This window comes from Eumetopias jubatus, unplaced genomic scaffold (genome assembly GCF_037043125.1).
Source record: "Eumetopias jubatus isolate StellerSeaLion01/CBP00866 unplaced genomic scaffold, mEumJub1_p1.0 scaffold_12, whole genome shotgun sequence".
In the NCBI taxonomy this organism is placed as follows: Eukaryota; Metazoa; Chordata; class Mammalia; order Carnivora; family Otariidae; genus Eumetopias; species Eumetopias jubatus.
This window is the reverse complement of record NW_028274818.1, coordinates 109,287,865-109,313,927: the sequence shown is the minus strand read 5'-3', so window position 1 is coordinate 109,313,927 and position 26,063 is coordinate 109,287,865. Positions and strand designations below refer to the sequence as shown.

Genomic DNA, 26,063 nt, shown 5'->3' with positions numbered 1-26,063 from the left:
AGGCAGAGCAGGGGCGAGGGGAAACCTGCCCTGTGAGCACAGCTTGGATCGGCCATCCTGCCACCTCCGTCAGGTTACCTGTTTCCCAGTTTCCTTCTGTCTTCTGCAAAAGGTGGGTCCCAGGCGCCGGAGAAGCTAGGACGCCCTGGGTCGGGCGCAGGGAGGCGGTGCTCAGGCAGGGCCTGTGCCTTGGGGGCAGCCGCCCCGTCCACTCTGCCTCCTGGCTGCACCCGGACAGCAGTTTGAAAGATAGCTGCTGGGGAATCGTTTTGAGAATCAAACTTTGAGGAACAGAGGTTCTTTCCAGCATCAAATAGGCTGGCGGGGGTGGGGGGGAAGCAGTTTGGGATGGTTCCCAGGGACGGTGGCTCTGGCAGAGGATGGAATGCCCACCGTCTGCCCCAGCGTGGTCCCGGGTCCCAGGCCCTGGCCCGGCCACGCACCTCACCCAAGCAACGGGCCTGGGCTTTTGTTAATAAACATACACAGTGTATCGCCTTCGAGCTCTGTATCGGTCACTGGGCCCCGTAAGTCCCACGTGGCCCCAAGGGCGTGAACGGACCTATAGCTACTCTGGGGTCACGACATCACGTGTATGGCAGCTCGTGTGTGTGTGGGGGGGGGTGGGGACGGGGGCAGGAACCTACGTACCTTCCAAAGCAGCTCAACACTCATCCCAACGGTCCTGCTGAAGGCGGGTGGGGGGCAGCCCCCTCCCGGCAGCTCCACTGCGGCCCCCGCAGGGCCAGGACCTGGTCAGGAGGCGGGAGGTGGGGCTGTTCACACAATCTCACGGGACAGTGGATTCAGCCCTTCCCGGAGGAGTGAACTCTCCAGAAGGGCTTAAAAATAACCCCAAACACGCCCTGCCTTAGCCAAGCAGCTATGTTGAAGTTAAGAGTCCAAATTTAGATCCCATCAAGGTCAAAAGAGCAGCTACACCATTCCAGGGGTGCACACATGCACCCACACCCAAAGTCCAAGCTGTGGCCTCGAGAAGCTACTCTCAGACCCCACAGGCAGGGGCAGCCACGAGACCCAAATCCACCCAGGAAGGGACAGGCCCTTTGAAGGAGTCTGTCTAGGCACCGGGGATCTGCTCATGTCCCTCGTCCCTGCGGCTGGGGATTTGCCCGAGGCTGCAGGGCAGCAGGGCTGAGGTGCAGACTGGCCCCTTGGTGTTGCGGCTCTTTCTGAGGAAGCACGCAGGGTAAGTCTGAGCAGGAAGGGGAGTCGGGGCCCTGGTTCTGAGGTTCCTGGGAGGCCCTGGCAGCTACAGCACGTTGCTGGACGGACTCCCTGGAGGTCGGGGTGTGGCGTGGGTTGGGGGGGGCCGGCATGCTGGGGCGAGGGCCAGCTTACACAGAGCCTGAGTCCCTGGGGCTCTGTGGATTGTTTGTCCAGGGAGGGCGAGTCCCCAGCGGAGTGGGAGTACCCGGGTACTGGGAAGACCGGGGGTGGGGGGGGTGGGGCCGGGGCGGTGTCATGGCTTCACCCGGTGGCTCCCGAACCAGAGCTGGGGCCGCGGAGGCCACCACAGGCCGGGACGACTCCAGGTCACGGTGGGGCAGCTATACGCGGACAGGAACCCGGTTTCACGGACGCCCGAGGAAAGAGCAAACATGAGGCCCTCAGAGAGAAAGCTAACGCTGCAAGGTAACTAGGAGTCGCGGGCCGTGCCGCCGTCCAGAGGCAAGGCTTGGAGAGCCGCCGGGTTATCGGGCAGGACGGGCCGAGACGGCTCGCACAGCCCTTCCCAGCACCTGGGTCCACGAGAACCCAGAATAACTGCTATTTTTGAACTTGCTTCTTGGGCACAGACGCAAATGAAAACAAGCTAGTCAAGGGTTTATTTAAAAAAGCCATTTCCAAGAACCGCGCTGGGGCCACGACGCGCTCAGTCTCCGCCCCCCCCCCCCGCCATGCCCAGGGTGACCCGCGGACTCGCTCATCGGAGGTGGCTGAAGGCCACAGCCTGCACCCCAGTGGGATCTGCCACCGGCCTCCACCTCCTGCCTCTGAAATGACCCCAGGCGCCCAAAGAACGAACCAGAAACGCAATCAGTCAGGTTCCCCGTGAAGCCGACCCAAGTGGCTGCTACCCGAGCATCTTCACACACTTGTGAGGCACTGAAACTGGGCCAGGCCCCGTGTCCCCCGCTCCAGCGCTGTCCCCTCCCTCCTGGCCTGCTCTCTGGCTAGACTGCAGCCTAAATGTCACCTGTCAACCGCGGCCACTGCGGAACCTTCTAGGTCCCACCGGCATGCTGAGCACCGTGTCGTGTTCCTCCCGGCACTCGGCTCCCCCGCGCTTGTAAGGCTGGGTCGCGGGTCTCTCACTCGCCTGAGGTCTGCTCGCCACCAGCTCCCAGCCCTCGTGGTACGTGTGGGGACGCACTCGCCTGCCCCTGGAACAGGTGGCCGATAGAGCAGAGGGCTTCCGGGCTGCAGGATCCGGTCTGGGGCTGACATCCCTTTCCTTTCCGTCATTTGGACTTTTAGCAACGAACGCTGATTCGCTGTTTCTCGCCACACTGGCTCGAGTAAGAGCAGAACGTCAGAGGGAGCGTACCTGGCCCTTCCGCGTGGACAGGCCTTCCACCGTGAGCCCTCAGGCCGGCTTGGTGCCCTCCTCCCTCGGCCTGCCTGGGGAATGCTCCTGGGGGCTGCACAGCACAGGCACGGGAGTCACAAGCTGGGGGACAGGGCTGGGAGCACCGTGCAGGGCCCGAGTGTGCAGGAAGGGGCTTCTCTGAGAGAAGCCGAGCATCAACCGGCAGGACCTGCAGGGGCTCCGTCCGCCTGCCCGAAGTGTGAAGCACGACAGAGACAGGGAGGGGGAAACATCCCCACAGCAGCTCTTTCCTCTGAAATGGCATCGGGCCTCAGCCCCACTCCAGCCACGTCCCTCAGGAATGAGCCGGGCGCTTCCCCCGAACGTCCCCCTGGAGAGGCAGTTCCGGGGAGGTGGGGACGGCGGCATCCTGGCCGTCAGTCCAGCACCACTGGGGGCCCCGCCCAGCTACCTCCCATCCCCTCTGCCCTGGGGCCTGCCCTCCTGCAGGCCTCCCTCATGGCCCCCGCTGTATCCTGAACCCAGGAACTGCCGGCACAACCGGATTAAACTACTAGATTGGCATCATCCGTATTTACAGAAGTCCCACAGCCAAGGGGAAATTTGCCCGAGCGTAGGCATCTCAGTACTAAGATTCCCGAGGACTTCGACGTGCAGAGTAAGTTCTGCACAGTTCAAACTTTCTGGACCGCTTATGCATTACGTTTTCATTCTGAAAATTAATCAATGCTGTCAATGCACGTGAAGAAAAAGCCTGGAGGGAGGGGGAGACATCCAGCTGCAAACAAGAGCTTCTACCCTCTGAACCGAGCAGGGGCTCCTTCCTGCGGGGACGCAGGTGCCCGCCGGACCCGCTCAGCTTGCAGGTGCCCAGGGCGCCGGGCGGGGGAACGCTCTGGCCCCTCGCCCGCGCACACAACCACGCGGCGCATGTCCCCGAGGCACCGCTACACTCACGTCCCTGCCAGGAGGGCTAGGAATCCTACTTATCACACCGGCTCATTCCCTGTTTCCGTGCGTTCTGGGCTCAAGGTTGTACCTCTCAAGGGACAAGGTGGGGTGGCTGTAATTTCTATTCATACTCATACTGCCAACGGCACATTCCCGCCTCGAGGCCGGGGGCTCCACACTGTCGCCCGGCTGCTTGCTCACCTTTGATCCACGCTGCAGGCCCACACTTGTAAGGGTGCGTGGCCAGGTGCCGTGGAACATTACTGGCAGTACGGGGTGCGGCACGGAGAGGATGAGAGGCAAGCAGGGACAGGCTCACAGAGGCAGGGGACGGGAAGGGCCCAGGTTCGAGGCTGTGAGCACCTACTCCTCTCACCTTCCCGCTGGCGGCCACACGCACACGAGACCCAGCGGGAGGCCTCAGCTTCTGGAACGGCGTCCGGCCCACGAACCATGCACTCACTCCAGGGTCCACGGTCACCTGTGTTCTCCCATCTTAGAGAGGTCACACGCCGTGGCCGCGGGAGCTGGCGTTTGACGGGATGCAACACGCCAGGAAAGCAAGGGCAATTTAAGGCGAACCGTAGTACATTCATCAAAATCACTCACCACTGTGGCCATACAGAGTGTTTTTACCCTTCCCGGTAGAGATTCTCACCTGGTACATGGCATTCATAAACAGAGGCCTCCCGGCAGCCCCGTGGGCAGGCTTGGCTCTGTGTGAACTTCCAGGGCGCTGCCCGTGGCGGAGCGGGCTCCAAGCTCGGTTTCCACAGAGAACACTGAAGTGTGATGCCACGGCAGCCCTGCCCTTCGCAGGGTCCTCTGTGCACTCAGCCCTGGGCAAGGCTGCAGCGCGGAGGCCACGTGGTGGGGCAGGAAAGGCGCGCAGGGCGCAGGTTGGGCATGGAACACCGTATTGGGTCAGAGGATAACCTCCCAATTTTAGTCGTTTGAATGGAGTTTAGAAAAAGCCTATTTGGAAGAGGTCCAAAGGTGATGCTTTGATTCTAGAGATGCACAGAAAGATCAATTTTAAATTCCTTCATAAGCAGGCTTGTTGAAGAGTCTAGCAAGAGCTCAGCTCCAAACAGGACAGATAGTGGGGAAACGGCCAAAGTCGCATGGGCTGCTCGTGAGTGCTCGCGGAAGCACGCCCCCACTCCCCACCCGCCGCCCCCAGACCACAGCCAGGGCTCTGCTCACCCGTCTGCGTTGGGTCTGGGAAAGGCGTCCCGGCTCGCCCACACCACGTGGCCGACTCTCAGGGCAGGTCCCAGGTCCCCTGGGGGAAGAGGGCATCAAGCTCTTCCCCGCCCTGCAGCGGACATCAGGGCAGCCTTACCGGATGGTGCGTGGTCCACGCAGGCCCTTGGGGAATGCTGTTCCCACAGGGAAACTCCACCATGGCTGTGGACGGCTGGGACTATGTTTACTTGGGGGAAATACTTTTTTTTTAAAAAGTATTTAAAAAGTCAACTTTTAAAAACACAAAATAAAGTACATTCACAGTTAATAAAAAGGCCTCGAAGTGACATGCCTGAACAACGGCCCCTTGTTGTCGCAGAGCAAGGGCTGCTGGAGAAGGGCCGCCCGCCCTGCGGCACGGCGTGTCCGGCTCATCAGCGAGCTGGCGAGCCCACGCCCGGGCCTGATAGCAACTTCGGGCTCATTCAGGAACCCCCGAGTCTCTGCTCTAGTGTTTCACTTGGGTTCACGTTACAAAGACATAAAACAGAAAACCCTCTGAAGAAAAAAAGCTACCTTCTATATGCAGCTTGAAAATGGAGAACCTCATTTTCCAGTTGAGCCACATTCACGGTCAGCCAGGGGCAAGGTCTTCAGGTCCCTCCTGCTAAGATGCCCAAAATGACATTTTGAGCTGTTTTGCTGCCTGGTGGTAAGATCCGAGGAGGGTGAGCCGCCACAGGGCAGGGTCAGACCCCCAAAGGGCCCCCTGCTGCCCGCCGTCCCAGCTGTCCTGACCTCCAGTCAGCAAGGAGAGCCTGCCGCCCTCTGTGCCGTCCTTCTGGGCTGGAAACCCACAGCCCGAGGGCCCACCCCATTCCCACCCCATTCCCACCCCCGCCATACAGGGACACCAGCCCCTGGGAACGTCCACCTGCCCAGATACTTGAGAACCCGCTTGTTCCTGCTGGCATCCTGCTTTTCCTGTTGGAATGCGGGATTACAGCTTTCGGATGGCTCAGAACCTCCCGGGGGCCAGCTCCGCGATCTCTAATCAGGCAAAGCCCAGAGCTTACAAAATGCAGCTCCAGGCCCAGCAGCTCCAGGCCCGGCTCAGAGGTGTTACCACCGCCAGGGCTGTCAGACCGGCTGCAGACACGCGCTCTCCTCCAAGGAGGGAAGCCCGGCGAGAGAAGGGGCCCCCGGGAGTCACCTGAAGAGAACAGCCGCTGCGTTGAGATCAATCCAGCTATTTTAACACCCCATCCGAGCACCACGGAGTGAGCAGCCTTCAAGTTCGAGAGCCCTGACGTCCTTCCCCAGCAGACGGTGGGGCTCAGACCGCGCAGCGGGACTGTGGAGACAGCAGGGGCTTCTTGGCGGCCCAGGCCCCCCCCCCCACTCACAGCCACCGCCTGAGCTTCAGCCCACACCCGCCCCCCAAGCTCGGGTGCCAGCCAGCACATAGGGTGCCCGTGAGCGCGGTGACGTGGCACATGCAGCTGGGGAAGCATCTTCAGGAACCAAGCAAGCTCCTTTCCTGAGGGGACCCGACACCTTTCTTGTCAGGGCCCAGCTGTGCCTTATGAATGACACTAGAGCCCAATGTCCCCAAACCAGGGCTGTCAGGCCCCCGAGCTGCAGGCCCAGCCCTCAAACAGGACCGGCGGCTCCGATGCCAAGTCAGTGACACACAGAACCACACACACCAGCTCCCTCAACTTGCAGGGGCTGTTCCAGAACGAGGCCGCTAAGGCACATCCGACATCCCTTACGGAGAAGATGGGACCAAAAGATTGGAGACTGCCCAGCGTTGGGAAAGGCTCGGCCAGAACTCACTCTCCAAAGGAAACCCACCTCTGTTTCCTGGAGGCGGGCTGCTGGTCCCAGCAAGGGGCAGAGCTGGTGACCTTGAGTGAGATGGTGAAGCAGCATTCTCACCGAGCTGAGCACAGACTCCAGCCTGGGAGAAACCCCCCAGGAGCTCCACCCACTTAGGTGGCCCCTCTGCCCTGGCTGCACGGTGAGGTCGCTAGGAGCCTGGGAATCCGCTTAGACCATGTTCCTACTGGAGGGCCCTGCCCGGGCGGCTTGGGCCAGGGCCTCCGCAAAGCTCCTTGGGGGGGATCGGACTGTGGCGCCAGCGTGGAGAATCACCATCCCGTCCGGTGTTCACACGCCTTGAAACCGGAACCCACGGAGCTCAGCCCATAGCCCTCGGGTAACGCAGAGCACGCAGCATGCCTATCACTGGTGTTTCTCTGGATGGGTTTCTGCCCTTCCCACACGTAAACGTACACCGTGGTGCCCCACCCAGGCCATGGCCGCTGGACAGCACCCATGTGCCTCCTTCTGGAAAAGACAGCAGTGTGAAGAGAACCTCGGGGTCAGGACAGCAGACTCCCCACCTGCCCCTGCCCCTCCCTCTGGCGTCCTCTGGTGGTGGGGCTCAGGACGCGTCAAGGGTCTAGCAGCAGGTCCTTCTCGAGCTCTCAGACCTCAGAGCCACACTCGGGGCCTCCCTCACTCACGCGACGTGAGGGCTGCACACGCACATGCATCCACACATGCATGCACACACCCGTCTCTATGTACAAGATGCTTTTATTGGCTTTGAAGTTGTGTTTCCGGTGCTTTCATGGAAAGCAGGACTTGAGACAGTTCTGTGTGTCGGGCTCCATGCAGCACACTTTCAGGATTAAAGGCCGACGATCGGATAGTGAACCTTCAAGTACAGTTAGGATTGATGGTGTTGGGCTCTGAATTTTGGGGACTAAAAATCTGACTTAATGGTTGGGCTTGAATGCGGAGGACAGAGCTTAATGAACACCCAGAGCAAAGGTGGCCATCACCACACTGGACCCTCCAACCAAGGCCCGCGGGGTGCGAAGTAGGAGCCGCGAACCAGCTGTGTGGGCCGCGCGCGTCCTGGGGGAGCACCTTTATCCCACAAGTCCTACTGAGTCCATGTGCGCCTGCCCCCAGAACGCCCAAGCCAGGCAGTCCTAACTAATGGTCTTGTGTTGAGAGTATTTTTGGATCTCGGAGTTAAAATAACCGGACTTATTTTTCTTTTATCCAAGAAGTAAAAAACGTTACAAGAATACAGATCCTGGAGATCTCTGTACATCACAAGGCTGAACACAAAGTCTTTGAGACCATTTCTCTACAAATAGAAGAGTAGTTCAGGGAAAAGCCTACATGTGTCCTTCTATGTAAACAGTAGAACTATGAAGAAAGATCTTATTTTGAGGAAGTTTATTGTTACATTTTTGCAATAATAGATGAGGCACGACTATCTCCTGCTTCTCCAACAACTCAATAAAAAAGACAATAATCAAGGATAACAGTGAAATTAAAATAAAAAAAATACAAAAGCTGAAGGTTTTGGAGACAAAAAACAACTACAGTCTATGTGTGGGGAAGCTGTGAATGGTTTTAGTTGAGCCTTGCAAAAAGTTTCTTTCCCCGATTCTGATGAAGCCCAGAACTTCGAGCCGGGGCCTTCAGACCCCACCCCCCCGTCCGCCCAGGGACCCAGGCAGCGGCGCCTGCCCAGCTCCCCATGCAGCTCAGCGCGCAGCCCCCACCTCTCCTGCTCCGCGGGTTAAAGGGGCCGGAGCACGGTGCACATGGCGGGCGGAGCCCAGCCCACAGCGCGGGCAGCGTTCGGGGCCAGGGTGATGGCTCCTCCATCAGTAAGTGGCAGCTGGTGAGGCCCCGAGAGTGACTCGTGAGAGAGGCCCGCCGCCCTGGGGACCGGGCTGGAAGGACCCCAGACCACCCTGAGGGAGCCTGCCAAGAGTGCTCCTTTTCCTTTAAGCCATGGTCATCGGCACTGACCCTGGGTCACATCCTTCAGTTTATGAGGAGCCCCAGGAAGCAGTACACAAACAGCAATGTTTTTTTCCCAGCCAAAAAAACCAAAACTCCAACATACACGGACACAAAGCCTCGAGCACCAAAAGAGAAAGAATTTCATGTTGTTGCCTCATTACGAACACTGATAGCAAGGATGACTCAGAAGCAGGTTGTGCTCCCTCTCCTTCTGGATCAGCATCTGCCACAAGATTCTTGTTTATCTTGCTGGAAAGGAGCCAGGAGGGAGATGCGAAAGGGACACGGGATCGGGAAGAGGGCGGCCTTGGGACAGGGGCCTCACTTGTGTTACTCCGCCACAGTAATGGTCTGGTGCCAGTTAGAGGAAGCTCTTTTTGTTCCCTTTTCAAGGCTGGGGAAAGTCCCAACACACCAGACAGACCGTCCTAGGAGAGGAACGCACAGCGGGACCAGCTTGGGATGCAGTGTGCTGAGAGCCAGGGAGAGACACCTGCACAAAGGTAAGTGGGCAAGGGCACAGAGAGGGACATCTGTTCTCCCGTGTCCACATTCACGGGCCTGGGCAGCTTCTCCCGGACAAGGGCTATGTCCGGTAGTGTTTGCTGGTGACATGTGTACACAAATGGAAGCAAGAGACCTCAGTAAGAATCAAGACTCCCAGCAGAGCTGCAAGCGGGGACCAGCTGTCCAAAGGCATTGGGGTGGTGGCAGTCTGCAGAAACTCTGAGAGTCTGGGCTTTCTGAAAGGTCAGCTGCGGCATTCACAGAGGCTGTGCTAGGAATCCTGCCAGTGTTCAGAAGCCCCGAAGGGAAGAGGAAGCGCTCTAGCACCTTCTGAAAGAAGGGAAGGCGGATACAGCCCAGTGCAGGTGTCAGAAGAGGACTTGAAAGAAGAGTGACCTGCGAGGCCAGGGGAGGGAGGGCGGGTGCGTGTAACAGGCACGCCCAGCGCCGGCACACCGGCCGTGGGGCGTTAAGGCAAGCCCATGCCCACCCTCTAAAGCTGGGGGCCCCTGGCCAGATCATGGGTGCCTGGACCAGGGTCTCTCAAGGAACCGGCACTAGGGTTTTACAAGGCAACGCGTGCGCTTTGGGAGGTGACGCAGAGACACCTGATCTCCCGCAAACCACCATGAGGCAAAGCTCTCAGGTTCGTCTGTCTCACGGAAGACACACAAGTTAGCGGGAAAAGCCATCTGCAAGGGCGGCTCTTTGTGCTGTCATTACTGAGTGTGCGTGTGCAGGCGTGTGCACACCCGCCACCAACACTCCACCCTCGGTTAAACTGTGTCAGAGAAGGAATACAGTTTCTGGAAAGAGAGAGAAAGCTGTGTTACTAGGTATTACGCATGAATACCAAAGTGACCCCTTGGATTCTCAGTAGTTTGACTACGCCCCGGGTTCAGTAGCTAACGTCCGAGTGTCCGTGTCCCCGGGCCTGGAGCGCGGCGGCATGGCCAGCGTGGCCGGTGTGGCGGCACGGATCCGAGGAGCCCCCCGCAGGCCCGGCTGTGGTGGACGACGGCGAGGGGCGTCCTCCCTCACTGCAGCATGATGTCCTTCAGATTCTCCTGCAGGATGGTGTCCTTCACAGCATGGAACACGAAGCGGATGTTCTCCGTGTCTATGGCGGTGGTAAAGTGGTGAAACAGCGGCTTGCTGCGGTTCCGTCTCTTCCGGTCGAAGCACTGCACCAGGTAGCGCTGCACATCCTCCAGCCTGTGCGGGTCGCCCTTGAAGTCGGGGAAGTGCTTCTTGATGCTCACGGTCTTGACCTTCTCCACCAGGAGGTCCATCTTGTTGAGGAAGAGGATTATGGAGACGTTGAAGAAGAGCTTGTTGTTGACTATGGTCTCAAAGATGTTCATGGACTCCACCAGCCGGTTGGTGCGCCTGTCCTCCATGAGCACCTGGTCGTACTCGCTGGAAGACACCATGAACAGGATCGACGTGATCCCGTCAAAGCACTGGAACCACTTCTGGCGCTGGGACCGCTGGCCGCCCACGTCCACCATCTTAAAAGGGATTTTTTTAATAACGAAGTCATGTTCCACAATGCCCTTCGTGGCTTTCCGCGCCAGCAGGATGTCCTGCTTGCTGGGAAAGTAATTCTGTAAAATACAGGAGAAGGGAAAAGTTTAGCAGGAGAAGAACACGGGAAAATGAGAATCAGGAGTGATGCACTTGGGTGAGAAGCTGAACCGAACACCAAAAGCCACTTTCATCTGTATCATCAGACGCTGGCCATGGAACGGAGGTGAAGGCAATAAGGGCTTGTTTTAAGCGAGCAGAGGCCCCCTGGCCCGAGGCAGGTTGCTGGAACCCCGGGGTCTGTTTCTGCCCATGGCCACCTCTGTCCTCTCCTGACTTCTAGAGCATGCGCCTTCTCAAACCTTACTGTGAACTAATTTAATCTAGGTTGGCGATGCTAGTTAGGTTTAGGCTGCAATCTACGTAATACGTCATTCTGGGAAGTCTTCCGCAACCATGGTGCTGCCCGTTTAAAACCCTCCACGACCGCTGAGCACAATCATGTGGGCAGGGGCCCTGCCAGAAACCAAACAGGGACGATGAGGCCTCTGGGTCCAGAGCCTGCTCACACGGGAGCAGGGGCAGAGAGCTAACACTGCAGGGGGGGACAGCAACCCGCGTGAGAGGCCCCCCTGCAGGAACGATCCAGCTACTTCACCACATAAACGGGGAGAAAAGGAAAGACGGGGAGAAGCCTACAGAGTAGAAGACATCTGAGTGACATGGCCCAACTGCGAAGGACGGGCCTTACGAGGGCGTGGATTCCAACTGCCAAACAAGCAGCGCACACGGGAAAACACGGACATGAGACACGCGGGCAGATCCCCGAGTAGACCGGACGGCGGTCGATACGGAGGAATGCTGCGGATGTCTTAGGAGCAACAATGGTGTCGCGGGCAGGATCCCATTACTGTGGAACGATGCGAGGATGCGTGTGCTCCTGGCGGGGGGCGGCCCGGGGGCTCATCCAACGATTTGCCCTTGTGTGTGTGTTTCCCATCAATAAAACGTTAAAGGAAATCCTCCGTTCACTAAAGAATCCCTGTGTCCTCTGCGGTAGTCCGAGCGAGAACATGAGGAGGAGGGAACGCTCACGCCACGCACGGACATTCCCTCCACACTGACCCAGAGTCGGGAGCTGAGTGAGGGCAAGACATGACAGCCCTGCCCACAGTCATTGGATGCGGGGCGCAGGGCGCCCAAGGATGGTGCGCACACCTGCAGGCTGGGGGCCGCCCTGGCCTCCACGCACACACTTCCTAACCCTGGCTCACGGTTCTCAGGGGCGGGGGGTGGGGTCTGTACTCACCAGTTGGCCGATCCGGTCCAAGTTATCCAGAAAGTACTTCACCGATTCACCCTGTCACAGAGGAAAAACACGCACAACTCAGTTTTGGTGGAGAACCCTGATTTGGCCACTAGGAGATAACAGAATCACATGAGTGTTGTTTCCCCTCTGTATAAATGGGAAGGCAAAGAGACTAAGAGCACACAGGCATTTTCAAAAATTAAAAACACGGTTGAAAACATTTTTAAATGCAGTTTCTCTAGAATTCAGATTCAGACTGTGTTTTCAAAGTACCCTGGGTGAGTCTGGTGACGGGCAGGGTGCTGCGGGCTAACCCTTCCTTTCCAGACACGCACACTGGCCTGCTCCAGAGCCAGAAGCTTACGTTAGGGCCCTGTGAGCAGTCCTGCTTGGACAGAGATGGCCCAGGGCACTGTGGACGTGGTCTCTAGAGAGGGCAAATCTTCAACGACAGGCCTGTGACCACATACTTTCCAGTTTCCGGAAACGGGCCTAACATTCCACTGCTGCCCCCGTCTGTACGACCTGATTCGCAGCCTCGAACGAGAACCTTCAGTTTGGATTCCTGCGGTGGAACAGTGAGCCCATCACTGCCTGGACGTTCTCTGCCCTGAACGCCCATACAGAGACCGTTCTCCAGTGAACGTGCACCTTACGGTCACCCTGGGCCCCGTTTGAGGAGAAGCGTTTAGAGGGTGTTCAAACACTGATGGAAAGGAGCGGAACAGAGGAAGGGGTGAGCGCACAGCTACGGCAATTTTCCCTCAAGAAGCAGAAGGCAGACGAGTCCTCGCGCCCCGCACACAGGGAGGACGCAGCTTCCCACAGGCACCACCGGATGGCGCGTGGTGGCTCGGGCTCCCTTATGCGGGCCTGGGGACAGTCCCGCCAGGGAAGCCCACGTCCGCCTGCATTCACACAGAAGGGTGCAGGCGGCAGGCTGACACCCTAGACCGTCATGGAGGAGACCATCGGAAAGGTGAGGGATTACGGCTCAAGCCTGTGACTTTATATAGAACAGTAAAGGAAACCGATGAAAATGGCAAGGGCAGTGCCCTGACCGCTGGAGTTCTCCCCCAGTCTGCCTCCAACAGGCCCCAAGAAGACAGTAAGGAGTCAGCTTGCTTCAATGGGAGTCATATGTCCCGTTTTACGTCCCTCCAGCCTTTTGGAGGATTGACAAGGCAGCAGTTTTAAGGGGGATGGAAACACGCATCACACACACTCTAGCACAGAGGAGGATTCGCACATGCAGTTCTCCCAAACGTCAGGGTGTGGTGGGTGCAGTCTGCTCTCTGCTCTAGGGACACACAAGCAGGAGAGATGGCACCTGGGGCTCCAGGATGGACACCCCGCTCCCTGGCACCCCGCCTCTGCCACTCTGCCAGCTGTACCCTTCGGTGTCTGTCCCCTTTGGACACCAGCTTGGGTGTGGGGACAGCCATCTCCACAGGGTGAGGCAGCTGGTCCAAGAAGGGGCCGCAGAGAAACCCACCTGATCCGTGACTTCCCCCACAACCACGTCTCTCTCAGCCCCCCTGCCTCCCACTTGGGGACTCTGGAGGTGCAAGGAGAGCCGATGGATGCCGGCAGTGTCTGCGCACCGGGAGGCCAGCTGGTGGCAGCCCCTCACAGCCTGGGCCACCCTGGGTCACTCTGAGGCATGCGGTGGCACCGGGCGAAAAGAAAGCGGGGTTTGGTGTGGTTGGGCATAAAGTCAGGGCAACGCCGATGCCCCGGCCAACATCCCGTCACCACAGCATGACAACTCTCCTGGGGAAACACTGACACATGTGTGCTCACCCCAACGGTACAGGTGTGAAAGGAAAAGTGCCCCAGAGGACACAATGAAGGATGAGCTAAGTATTAAAAAAGCGAGAAAGCTGTTATGTCCCAGTTTGAATGGAAAGATCCCTAGTGAGCCTGAAGTCAGGGTCACCCCACCTGCTCTCCAAATGTTAGCACCCTTTCACTCCTTCAGAGGTACAAGATTTATCTGGGGCTCTCTGCCACTGCGTGCATGCTTGGGGGGGGCTGGTGCACGAGGAGGGGGAGCCCAGTCTCATGCCAGGCCTGCCTCTTCTTGGCACTAACTTGTGGGTCCCTGCGGTAGCTGCCCTGGGACTGTCTGTCCACAGAGCTCTCCCGTCAAGGCAAGGAGGAAAGAGGAGAATCAGCTCGTTTGGACCAGCAAGGAGTCACTGAGCTCCACACTCCGTGGCCCCTCCAGGCTGAGTGGGAACCATGGTTTGGATGCTGTAGTTTACCGCCAGGGACTGAGGGGTATGCCATCGGATTCGACATGCAGTCTACGGAACGATCATTTGCACGGGCTTCACGGTTCCCAGAGCACCAGTTCCTTACAACGTCCAGGTTTAAATTCTGACAGATTTCCAACACTGGGGAAAGGAGTCATGTCTTGGGAGAAATGGCAAGTGGCAGGAACTAAGGAGCCACCACAGAATGAACCACTTAGCACCCGCTGCAGACTGTGCCACCCGCCCCCATCATGTGCTGAAACCTAGCCCCCAGGGCCATGGCATCAGGGCTTTGCAGGGTGGAGCCCCCGTGAACAGGGTCAGCGCCCTAATAAAAGAGACCCCAGAGCTCTGGCCCCGCCTCCAATCTCGTGAGGACACAGCAAGAAGACACCATCCATGAACCAGGAGGGGGCTCTCACCACACCCCGAGTCTGCGGGCACCTTGACCTTGGGCTTTCCAGCTTCCAGAATATTTCTCACAATCACAGGTTAGGTATGTTTATCGGCAGACCAAACAGACAAAGATGGCACCTTTACAAAAAGAGGATCACGTGTGGCCAAACAGTCCCGGGGTCCTCTTGATGGCCACTGCAGTCTCATGGTCTGACGAGAAAGAGTACATGAGAAATGGGCTTTTTATAACCCTCCTTGGTCAGAAAATCTAAGTCACTTCTTTAATAATACCATGGATCCATGGAGTAGACGAGACAAAAATTTGTTAGGATGTGCTCAGAGGCTACTAGGCACAGGCTTGACATCAGACTGCTTTCCTGACCCAATTCCCAAGAAATGTGCATTTTTATTACCAGCAGCTGGACGAGTGTGGGGGGTGCTGGTGGTGGAGAAGGGGGGCTGATCAGTTTCAAGCAGCAGCGGGTCTTTTTGGGGTGCTTGCAGTTGTGCCACAGACAGGCAAATGTGGCTGGAAGACAGTAGGCAGGGCCTGGACATATCACACCCATAAAGACAATGAGCTTTTAGGCAAATGGACTCTATTCTTCATGACATCTTCCCTGGGAGCACCTATCACCCACACCTGCTGCAGACAAATCACACATAGCGGGCTCGCTGCTGCTTTGAAGCTTCTGTCCCCATCACCAGACACACCCCTGCACACCCGTCCGTCCATGTGCTGGCGGTCCCTGCATTATGAACCAGCCCTGTCAGTGGACATCGGCTGACCTCATGCACCTCATGCAGCTAATTCAAGACCGCAACTGAATAGACTCGGCTCTTTCAACACCGCATAAGACCAGGCCGTCAAGATCAATCCTCCAGGGGCGCCTGGGTGGCTCAGTCATTAAGCAAGCGTCTGCCTTCGGCTCAGGTCATGATCCCGGGGTCCTGGGATCAAGCCCCGCATCGGGCTCCCTGCTCAGTGGGAAGCCTGCTTCTCCCTCTCCCACTCGCCCTGCTTATGTTCCCTCTCTCGCTGTGTCTCTCTCTGTCAAATAAATAAAAATAAAAATCTTAAGAAAAAAAAAAAGGATCAATATTCCAGGTTGACTGGTCACACCCGTTTTCCTGCCAGCGATGAGACCCGTTCTCCCACACCCTCGGTTCAGTTCCTGGTACTTCCTGCCAGTGCCGCGGGCTGACGGGTGTGCAGGGACGGCGGTTACAAAGAGAAACAGGAACCTGCACTTGGGGCCAGTGCCTTTTCAGTTTGAAATCCTATCTCTGCACACATGAGCTGTTCCTATAGTTCCTGGACCCAGTGAGGTTGATATTGGTATTCTAAAATGGGGTTAGTCACATGGGACGGAGACACAGGGCTTGTCAATGGTGAGCTAGAGGACTCAGAAGTTTACTTCACTCGTTTAAACATATTACGAAGACAAATTTTAAAACTGTATATTAGAAACAACAACAAAGTATTCCAAAGGTCAGATTTTCATTACTTACAAATATCATATTTAAGACATAACTTTGGCTTTATAGAGATGCTAACCAGTGTTTGAATAGAGAACTACAAATACTTAAAAAAAATTATGTAACTCCCCACAGGAAACCCTTCACTTGGATTCAGGCTTTGCCAATACCTATGACATTTCACTGGGGTCTTGTGAGAGTAAATGATATCACAGCTGTGAAAGTATTCTGGAAAAAGATAAAGCATCACATTAATATACACCATAGACATAGAGATTCTCAAATTTTAATCTGGGTGCCTATAAATTGTTGCTAATTTGTAATCCTAAAATATTAGGTACAAGATTCACTGTAGCACCTCTACAATATCAAAAGCCCGGGAAGAACCCAAGTGTCTACAGACGGAAGGCCGGCTGGACAAAGCATGTCATCTTCACGTGGGGGGTCAGAGGCGGTGTGGAGAGCGGATGGCTGACACACGGGTACGTGAAAGAAGCCAGGGGCATGACAGAGTCTCCCTGTGTAAGAAGCGGTGGGGAATTAAAGCAGTTGCTATTTGCGTATATTTAAGAAAGGAGACACAGAATGATAAACCAGTGACAGATAAAAATGATGAAGTACAGGGGAGAGAAGGACGGGGGAGGAGACACACGGGCAGAAGCTAGACGTCTCAGAATGCATTCTGACTTTGGAACCATGCAGATATCTTGCATAGTTAAAAACAAAATTTATTTAAAATATCAACCCCTCAAAATGGAAACCAAACTGCGACAAGTGAACCTAACAGCGTGTCAAGTGGGGGCAGAGCCCAGGCCCCCGGCGGCCGAGCACTTCTGCCCCCGAACGTGCAGGTGTGGAGGAAGCTGGCCTGAGGCTGGCTCACGCTGGCAGTCCTTGTCTTACGGGGTTGTCCCTGTGCTTGTGACGTCCTCCACCCCAGTTCCCGGGGACAGCTGCTCCTTCCCAACCGTGATTAAGACCCCAGGAAAAGGTCCACCGTGAGCGCTTTAAAGTGCCAGGCCTCTCTCATCTGGGATTTTTCTTTTCTCCAACTGAGGTCAAATTCACATAACATAAAATTAACGATTTAAAGGTGTATATAGGGTGCCTGGCTGGCTCAGTCAGTGGAGCGACTCAATCTCGGGGTTGTGGGTTCGAGCCCCACACTGGGTGTAGAGATTACTGAAATCAATAAAACCTAAAAAAATAAAATCCTGAAAAGCAAGTGTCTATAACACAGTGGCATGTAGCGTCTTCGCGGTGATATGCAACCGCCAGCTCTACCTTGTTTGAAGACGCTGTTGTCACCCCTGAAGGCAGCAGGTACTCTGCTTGTTCTGCTTGGCACCCCGCGCTCACAGCTCACCCATGACGCAGCAGCTGTGAGTGCCCCTGTTCTCTAGCTGAATACCCCCTGCACAGGCGCACCGTCATGTTCACCCACTGCCCAGTGGGCGGGCATCCGGACGGCCTCCAGCACTTGGCTACGGCTAGGAACATTCACACAGAAGTTTTCATTTGAACACCCGTTTTCAATCCTTTTGGGCATATATTCCACCTAGTAGTGGAATTTCTGTGTCATATGGCAATTCTAGGTTTAATTTTTTGAGGAACCACCACACTGTGTTCCACGGCAACCACCCCCAGTCGCATCTACACCAGCAAAGGTGAGAAGGCTTCCCACCCCCCCGACCCTCGCTAGCCTGCGGCCACGCTCGTACATGTGAAGCGGCGTTTCACTGGGGTCTTGTCTGGGTTTAAGGCGGCGCTGACCATACATGAGGAACTCTGCGCATGTATGAAGAGCTGCTAGGCTCATCCCTGAAACAGTTCTGCAAGGTTAGTAGTACGAATTATAGACTCAGCCTTGACAATCACAGATTTATTTATTTATTTTAAGATTTTATTTATTTGAGAGAGAGAATGAGAGAGAGAGAGAGAGCATGGGGGGGGGGGAAGGTCAGAGGGAGAAGGAGACCCCCCGCTGAGCAGGGAGCCCGATGCGGGACTCGATCCCGGGACTCCAGGATCATGACCTGAGCCGAAGGCAGTCGCCCAACCAACTGAGCCACCCAGGCGCCTGACAACCACAGATTTAGATTCTCCATTTCTATCACAGGGACCACCACAGAAAATGAGCTAGAAAGAAATTCCAGAGCATGATTTTAGACATTATCTTCCTCCAGATAAGAAAGCACCGACATCAGAGGGTGAGGGAGGCTGGGAGTAGGGGTGGGAAGGGAGAGGGCTTAGGGAGTTCCTAAAGGTTTCCACTGCAGAATCCCACCTTTCTGATCCCACATGTAAAGAACCTCCAAGTTGTCACTCCAGTCCTCACAACAAGACAAAAGCTGAGGAAGCTGAAAACCAAGAACCCTTCTTAGATTCGTCCCAGATTTGATGTTACAGGGCAAACCACTGCCCTCCCACCTTGGAGAGGCAGGTGAATACAGAGACTTACAGCTTACTGGGGACAGAAAACGCGGCTGGAGCCAGCAACTGATACATTATGCCTGACTTTCACCAGAAAATGACAGTGCCCGCTAAAAGGCAAAAATCACAGCCTGAAGAGATGAAGCAAGCATCGGAGCCAGACTCTGGTATGGCAGAGGTTTTGCAATTAACAGACTAGGAATTTAAAATAATTATGATTTATATGCTAAGGGTTCTAGTGGAAAAAGTGCACAACATTCAAGAACAGATGGGAAATGCAAGCAGGGAGAGGGAAACTTCTTCCATGAAGCACATGGAAATAAGCACATGGAAACCAAGAAGAAATCACAAAATACATTAGAAAATATTGGGGGGGGGGGCCTGGGTGGCTCAGTAGGCTAAGTGTCTGACTTCGGCTCAGATCATTATCTCAGGGTCCTGTGATAGAGCCCTGCATCGGGCTCTGTGCTCAGGGGGAGTCTACTTGAGGATTCTCTCTCTCCCTCTGTCCATACCCCTGTGCTCTCTCAAATAAACAAATAAAATCTTAAAAAAAAAAAATACTTTCAGATGTAATTAATGTATTATTTAGGGGAGAAATCTGTACCTCTAAATTTAGTGATCTATAAAGTGAATCACTACACTGTACACCTGAAACTAATATAAAACTGTATGTTAACTATACTGCAATTAAAATAAAAAATATTTATGTTAGAAAAGAAAAATGATCCAAAATCATTGAAGTTTCTTTCTCAAAAAGCCTAAAAGGGAAGAGCAAAGAAAACCCAAGGGGAGTAGAAGGAAGGAAATAAAAAAGACCACATATCACTGAAATAGGAAATGGATGGATGCACAATGAAAAAAATTAATGGGGCCAAAAGTTGGCTCTTCAAAAAGGCCAACAAAATGCATAACATACTAGCCAGAGTAATCCAGTAAGAACAACGGGAATCACTAGCACCGGCAATGAAAGAGGAATTACACTACGGACCCTACAGACATTACAGAGATACTAAGAGAACGTTATGAATAACTTCATGCTAACGAACTGGATTTCTTCAATGAAATGGACAAAACTCTTTAAAGATTTCAATTTACCAACAGTGAAACCTGAATAGACCTATGTTTACTTTTAAAAAACATGAATGTTAAAAAAAATAAAACATGAATTTGTTATAAAAAATGTTCCCAAAAAGAAAACCCGAGGCCCAGTGGTTTCATTGGTGAATTCTATCAAACACTCAAAGAGGTAACACTAATCTTATGCAAACTTTTAAAGAAAACCAAAGAGGAAGAATACCTGCTAATGCCTTTTATGAGGCCAGCACAACCCCGATACCAGACCAGAAAGCAAAACTCCAGATCAAAGCCTTCTTGTACAGACACAGTATTCTTCACAAAACCTCAGCAAGTTGTGGTATTGCGATTTATGGTAAGAAATGCATATTTGGTCTTCATCCCCTGGCAGGCAGGGCTCCTAAAAGCCTTGGGATTTTCCTAAATGATAAAGAGATAAAGATATCTTTTATAATTCATAACAAACCCCTTTCAACCTCACCTGTGTTTACGTTAATGAGGTGACTTTTGGAAAGCTCTCAAGGATAGGGGCTGGTCCCCAGAGGAACCAACCATGATTAGAAGGTTGGAACTTTCAGCCCCACCCCTGACCACTGGGGAGGGGTGAGAGGCTGGAAGTCGAATCAATCACCAATGGACAATGATTAATCAATCATGCCTATATAATGAAGCCTCCATAAAAATCTCTAAAGTATAGGATTTGGAGAGCTTCTAGGTTGCTCAACAAAAATGTTTCCATTTTTGGGGGGTGGTGCACCCCAAACTCCAAAAGGACAAAAGCTCCTATGCTCAGGACCCTTCTGGAATGGCATTGCCCTGTGTATCTCTTTGTCCAGCTGTTCATTTGTATCCTTTAATATCCTTTGTAATAAACAGGTAATCTAGGAAGTAAACAACTGGAATATAAAATTTGAAAAAAAGCAATTCCACTTAGCACTAAGGAACACAATATATTTAGGAACAGTTTTTTTTGTTTTGTTTTGCTACAGATTTTGTAGTTTGACATAATTATAGATGCACAGAAGGTTGTAAAGATAGTAGAGGTCTGTGCACATCCCCCCATTTCCCTCGATGATTACATCTCATGTTAGTACAGTACCATATCAAAACTAGGGAACTGACGTGGGTACAATGTGTGTGTTCAGCTCTACCCACTTCATCACATCTGTAAATTTGTTTAACTACCGTCCCTTCCACAACCGAGGGAGAGATGTGATCTGTGAGCACAGAGAGCTCCCCCCAGACATCCCTACAGTCACCCACCCTCCTTCCTGCCGCCCCTAACCCCTGGCAGCCGCTAACGTCACTGCCACTTTTTAGTCAGTCACTGATCCGATTGCTGTCTGTGTAGTGTCACCTTTTCTAGAATGTACCTTAAATGGAATCATACAGCAAGTGACCTTTTGAAACTGGCTTTTTCAGTCAGCAGAAATGCCTTGAGATCCAACCAGTTGTGTGTATCAACAGTTTGTTCCTTTTTACTGCTGAGTAGTCTCCAATGACAGGGATGCACTGTGGCTTCTTCCACCTTTCACCCATTTGGAGACGCTGTGGCTGTGGCTATTACAAGTAAAGCTGCCGCCAACAGTCATGTATGGGTGCTGTGTGGACAGTTTCCATTTCTCTGGGATAAGTGCTTAGGAGATGGCTGGGTCACATAGTTAAGTACATATTTAGGGTTTAGAAGAAAATCCCAGGCTGTCAACCAGGACAGCTGCACCATCTTACATCCCCGCCAGCAACGTGGGAGAGACCTGGTTTCTCCACATCCTCACCACCTTTGTTTGGTATGGCTATGTTGCTTTTCTGACTTCTATTATGTACCTCAGCATGGTTTTGCATTTCCCCTAGTCTGCAATGTCCCAGTGGCTGGTGATGCTGAGCATCTTTCCACGTGCTTATTTGCCATGTGCACATCCTCTTGGGGGAGATCTCTTGATATCTTTTGCCCACTTTCTAGTTGGATTGTTTTATTATTGTTGAGTTTCAAGAACTCTTTATGTATTCTAAAGAAGGGTCCTTGGTTGGATGTGTGGTTGGCAAATATTTTCTGTCTGTAGCCTTTTAAGGGGGTCTTTTTGCAGAGCAAAAGTTGTCATTTTGAAAAAATCAAAATTGACTTTTTTTCAAAAATGATTTTTTTCTCTTACGGGTTTTGCATTCAGGGTCATATCTAAGAATACTTCACCCAGCCTCAGGTCCCAGAGTTGCTACTATGTTCTCAAAACTTTCTATTTTACATTTAAGTCTATGCTCCAGTCTACGTCGCGCCTAAGATCCTGAGATTTAGTCATGGTTCTTTTCCTCTCTTTTTTGGTCTATGGATATCCATCTGCTCCAGCACCACCCGTGAGAGGCTAGCCTTCCTTTGTTGGACTGCTTCTGCACCTGTGCCAAAATCGGTTGGGCATACTTGGCATGGCGCTAGCTTTGGGTCTGTTCTGCTGACCCACGTGCCCCTCTCTCTGCCAATACCACTGTGGGGATTACCACATACCACTACGCTCGTGCCTCTCCATACAAATTTTGGAATAATCATATTTATATTTACAGACGGTCTGGCTGAGATTTTAGTAGGAACAGAAATCTGTATATGAATGTGGGGAGAACAGACACTGTCCCTCTGGTGAGTCTCCTAATCCAGGAGTATGATCCATCTTCTCCATCTGTTCAGATCTTCTGATTTCTTTAATGAGTGTCCTGTCATTTTTAATCCTACAAGTCCCGTATGTGTTTTGCTAAATTTACATCAAAGCATTTCCCCTTTTTTTGAGCACTTGTTAATGGTATTGGCGTTTTAAATTTCCATTTCCATGTGCTTGTTGCTAGCATACAGAAATAACGTTCACTTTTTACATGTATCCTGTAGCCTTGCTGAATTGACTTAACTAGTTCTGTGACTTTTTGGGTGGTTCCTTGGCATTTTCTATATCATCTGCCAATAGGAACTTTTTGGATATGTGTGCCCCAGGTTTCCTTTCTTATATTTGCTGCCTTATTGCAGTAGCTAAAATGGATTTTTTAAAAAAGGTTAAAAACCTCTTCTTTGGAAACTGTAGAAGACTGGCGCAAAAAATTCAAGACCTAAGTGACTGGAGAGATGTGCCCTGTTCATGAATTTCAGAAGCCTCAATATTGTTAAGATGCCAGTTCTTCCCAAATTGATCTAAAGACTCGGTACAATGCCAATTAAAATCCCAGCAGGCTTTTTTTTTTTTTGGCAGAAAATGACAAGCTCATTTTAAAAACATATTTTTAAAAAGTGACCTAGAGTAACTTAATTTTATGAAAGGGACCATGTCTTTACAATGCCTGATCTCAAGACTCTTCTATGAAGTGGGGGTCAGAGTGGGACTCTGGCGAAAGGCAAGGCGTTCAGACAACCGAGCAGAAACGAGAGTCTGGGAACAGGACCTCCGCAGACGCCAAGTGGGTTTTGACAGTTGCCAAGGCAACTCGAGTGGGGGAAAGGAACATCGTTTCAAAAAATGGTGCTAGAAAGACTGGTGATCTGTATGGGGCAGAAAAAGGAACACAGACCCTTATCTATATCATACACGAAAATTAACTCAAACTGTGTTCACAGACCTAAATGTAAAAACAACAATTAAAACTACAGACTTCAAAAAAAAAAAAAACAAAAAACCCCACATAGGTGAAAATCTTTGCACTGCTGGGTTAGGAAAAGACGCCTGTGCAGGCAGAATGGTCAGATGCGCCTCAACCACTTGTGCCCATGTACAATCTCTTTCCCTCGAGCAGGGGCAGAGCCCGTGGAGAGCAGGCGGCAGCACTCCCGGACTGGGCTACTCGGAGCTGAGCCAGGGAGATGATCCTGGGTCGGCGTGATCTAAGCAGGCGAGCCTTTTCCAAGAGGCACCAAGCTGTGAGCGGAGGGGCCCCGTGGCACGGAACCCAGGGCTGCGCCTGGGAGACCAGAGCAGCTACCGGCCGACGACACAGAACGGCGCTGTCACACAGCTGCAAGGAAATGAGTTCTGCCAATGACAGGAGAGCTGGAAAAGGCCATCGGTGAGATCACAGCCCCACGGACCCCTTGATCTCAGCCTAGAGATTGCGAGAGCGGACCCAGTGAACTCCAGGCACCAGGACTCCTGACCCGCGTGCACTGTGAGCCCGTGCATCCGTGTGGTGGTTTTACCTGGCTACATCGTAACAATTAGGTACCTGGCAACAGGACTAGGAAAGAAAGGGTCACCTTCACTTGTACGTCCTTAGCTTACCAGGTGTCTTGGCACTTTGGTACCGAATGCTTGTGGGTGAACAAAGACATGGCTTTTTTTCAAAGCAGCCTTCTTCTAGTGCTAGCTTAGACGTTATTTCCTCAGATAACTCGGTGGGTTGCTGACTTGCGTTTGGTGTCTAGGATCGATCTAGAGAAACTTGCCCCCACACTGGAACGGCAGTAAGGAATGATTTACCCTCCTCCTTATAATGGAGCCTCCTGATTCCAAAGACAGAAGCTCTAAAACCTAGTGAGTGTCTAAAAATCTCTTGCTTAGGCATTAGTCATTTGTTAACTCAAAACAAAGGGGATGAGTCAGAATCTCGTTTCTTCAGGTTCTTTATGGAAAGCCCCTGCACTTTTACTGACTTACTCAAGTCAAACAAAGGAAACCCCTCCCCCAAACGCAGTATCTCCCAATCTATCACTATTTACCGTATTAGAAATTAGAACCTGACAGATTTTAAAAATACTGGAACAGACAAGCATAAGTCTAGTTAGCCATCAGAGTGATGACATTGTCACATGCCACGTGGTTTCTGGAAAAGTCCACTGGCCACTCCTGAGTGAATGAGAGTGAAAAAGACACAGGATAACTCAGTATTATTCTGAAAGTTGTATTGGTCTTGAGGAGCTCCTGACAAGGTCTCAGGACCGCCAGACCACACTCTGAGAACCACTGCCCTAGAGACCTCCATACGTGCACCAGAATGCTCCCAGCGGCAGGATCATCAAAGCCAAAGCTGGAAAAACCCAAAGTGCACCCCAAGTTCAATGGATACTAACTGGCAGCATCTTCTAGAACAGCACAGGAGAATGAACAAGAGGGAACTATTACCATGAGCATCAACATATTATGGTGAATCTCAAAATATTATGGTGAATGAAAAAATCCAAGTCACAGTAAAATAATTACACTATTCTTGATTTACATGATGCTTAAAAACTGGCAAAACTAAATCTAACAATAATTACAGTAGCTTAATACACATAAAGTGCTGACTATGTGCCCGGTGCTGATCTAAGTGCTATACACTTACTAACTCAATCCTCAAAACAATGCTTGTGGAAGGTATTACTGTTATTCCCATTTTACAGATGATAAAGCTGAGGCACAGAGGGGTTAAAACCGGGCCAGTTATAAGGTTCCTTAGTACTGCTTAGGGATACTTCGGTGGTAAATATACAGATAAAAGGAATGACGAGCCCAAATCTGAGCAACAGTTATGGCGGGTACGGCGGTGTATTCAATGGCAAGAGAGCGCACGGTGGACAGTAAATTACCACCAATGTTCTTCATCTGAGCGGCAGCTACAGACATTTGGCTTATTATATTTAAACTGTGTATATGTTTTCAGACCCTCTTCTGTATTCATACAGGATAGGAGAAATACTTACACATTTTACAATTTTAAAAAAGGAGGGGGGAGGGGGAGAGAGAGAGAGAGAAATGTAGTGAAGGGCGTCCCGGAACCACCCTGGGGCCGGCGTCTCCCTTCAAGCCGGCTCTCAGGAGACTGTGAACATCTCACTGGGGCTGTCCTGTAGCACTTTTCCCAGATCCCCCGGTGGAGGCTGCTTGCTTCCCACCTGCCCTTTCTCCTGCCACCAGGCTGTCACGGGACTATGAACACAATAGCAACATAAATACTCCATTTAAAAAGTGCTAAACAGACTAGACAAGCACCTGGCACTTCAAGGTTGAGGAAGTAAGAGGTGAACAAGGAAAGAGGCACTGAGCGAGGCAGAGTGTGCTCCTGACCGGCTGCCTGCTCCGTCCTCTGCCTCGGGGAAGAAATGGAAACGTTGACAGAGGATTAAAAAGGTAGTCATTGGGAATTATTTAGGACTTCCAAGTACGGGAGAGATCAGTTTTAGCAAACCAATTACCTAGGCCTGTTTCTAAGCAGTGCTGCCTTTGTGAGTCCATGCCTCATCTTCTCCCAAAGGTTTGACCAGCCCTGGAACACGGGGTGGGCCCATCACTGGTCATGGGCCGATCCGAGTCACCAATCCTGCTGCCCCTTCCCAGACACGAGGGCAAGCACACCAGAGCCTGCAGTGCCCTTCCAGCCATCTGGACGACACCAAGGTTCTCCTCCCCTCGGGGCACGGGGCGTTCTTTATCCCAAACCCCAGGACGCAGGGCCCCCGGGACAGAGGCCCCCCGAGGACGCAGGGCCAGCTGAGCTCTCAGGACGCCTCCTCCCAGAACCCGTGCAGGTCCCCTGGGCAGCCATCACACAGCCCGCGATTCCCACGAGAACCCCTTGGAAAGCC

General features: G+C 52.9%; 1 protein-coding gene across 1 annotated transcript in view; it reads right to left on the bottom strand.

The window, feature by feature from the left end:
* Positions 1-7,957: 7,957 nt before the first annotated feature.
* The window catches only part of GNA12 (G protein subunit alpha 12), a 108,209-nt gene continuing 90,103 nt past the window's right edge, over positions 7,958-26,063 (bottom strand). The window contains exons 3-4 of the mRNA XM_028091902.2: positions 11,895-11,945; positions 7,958-10,665 (exon numbers count right to left, since the gene is read on the bottom strand). Of these exons, the coding sequence (XP_027947703.1) occupies positions 10,096-10,665; positions 11,895-11,945 (621 nt within the window). The 3' untranslated portion in view covers positions 7,958-10,095. The remainder of the gene's footprint in view (positions 10,666-11,894; positions 11,946-26,063) is intronic.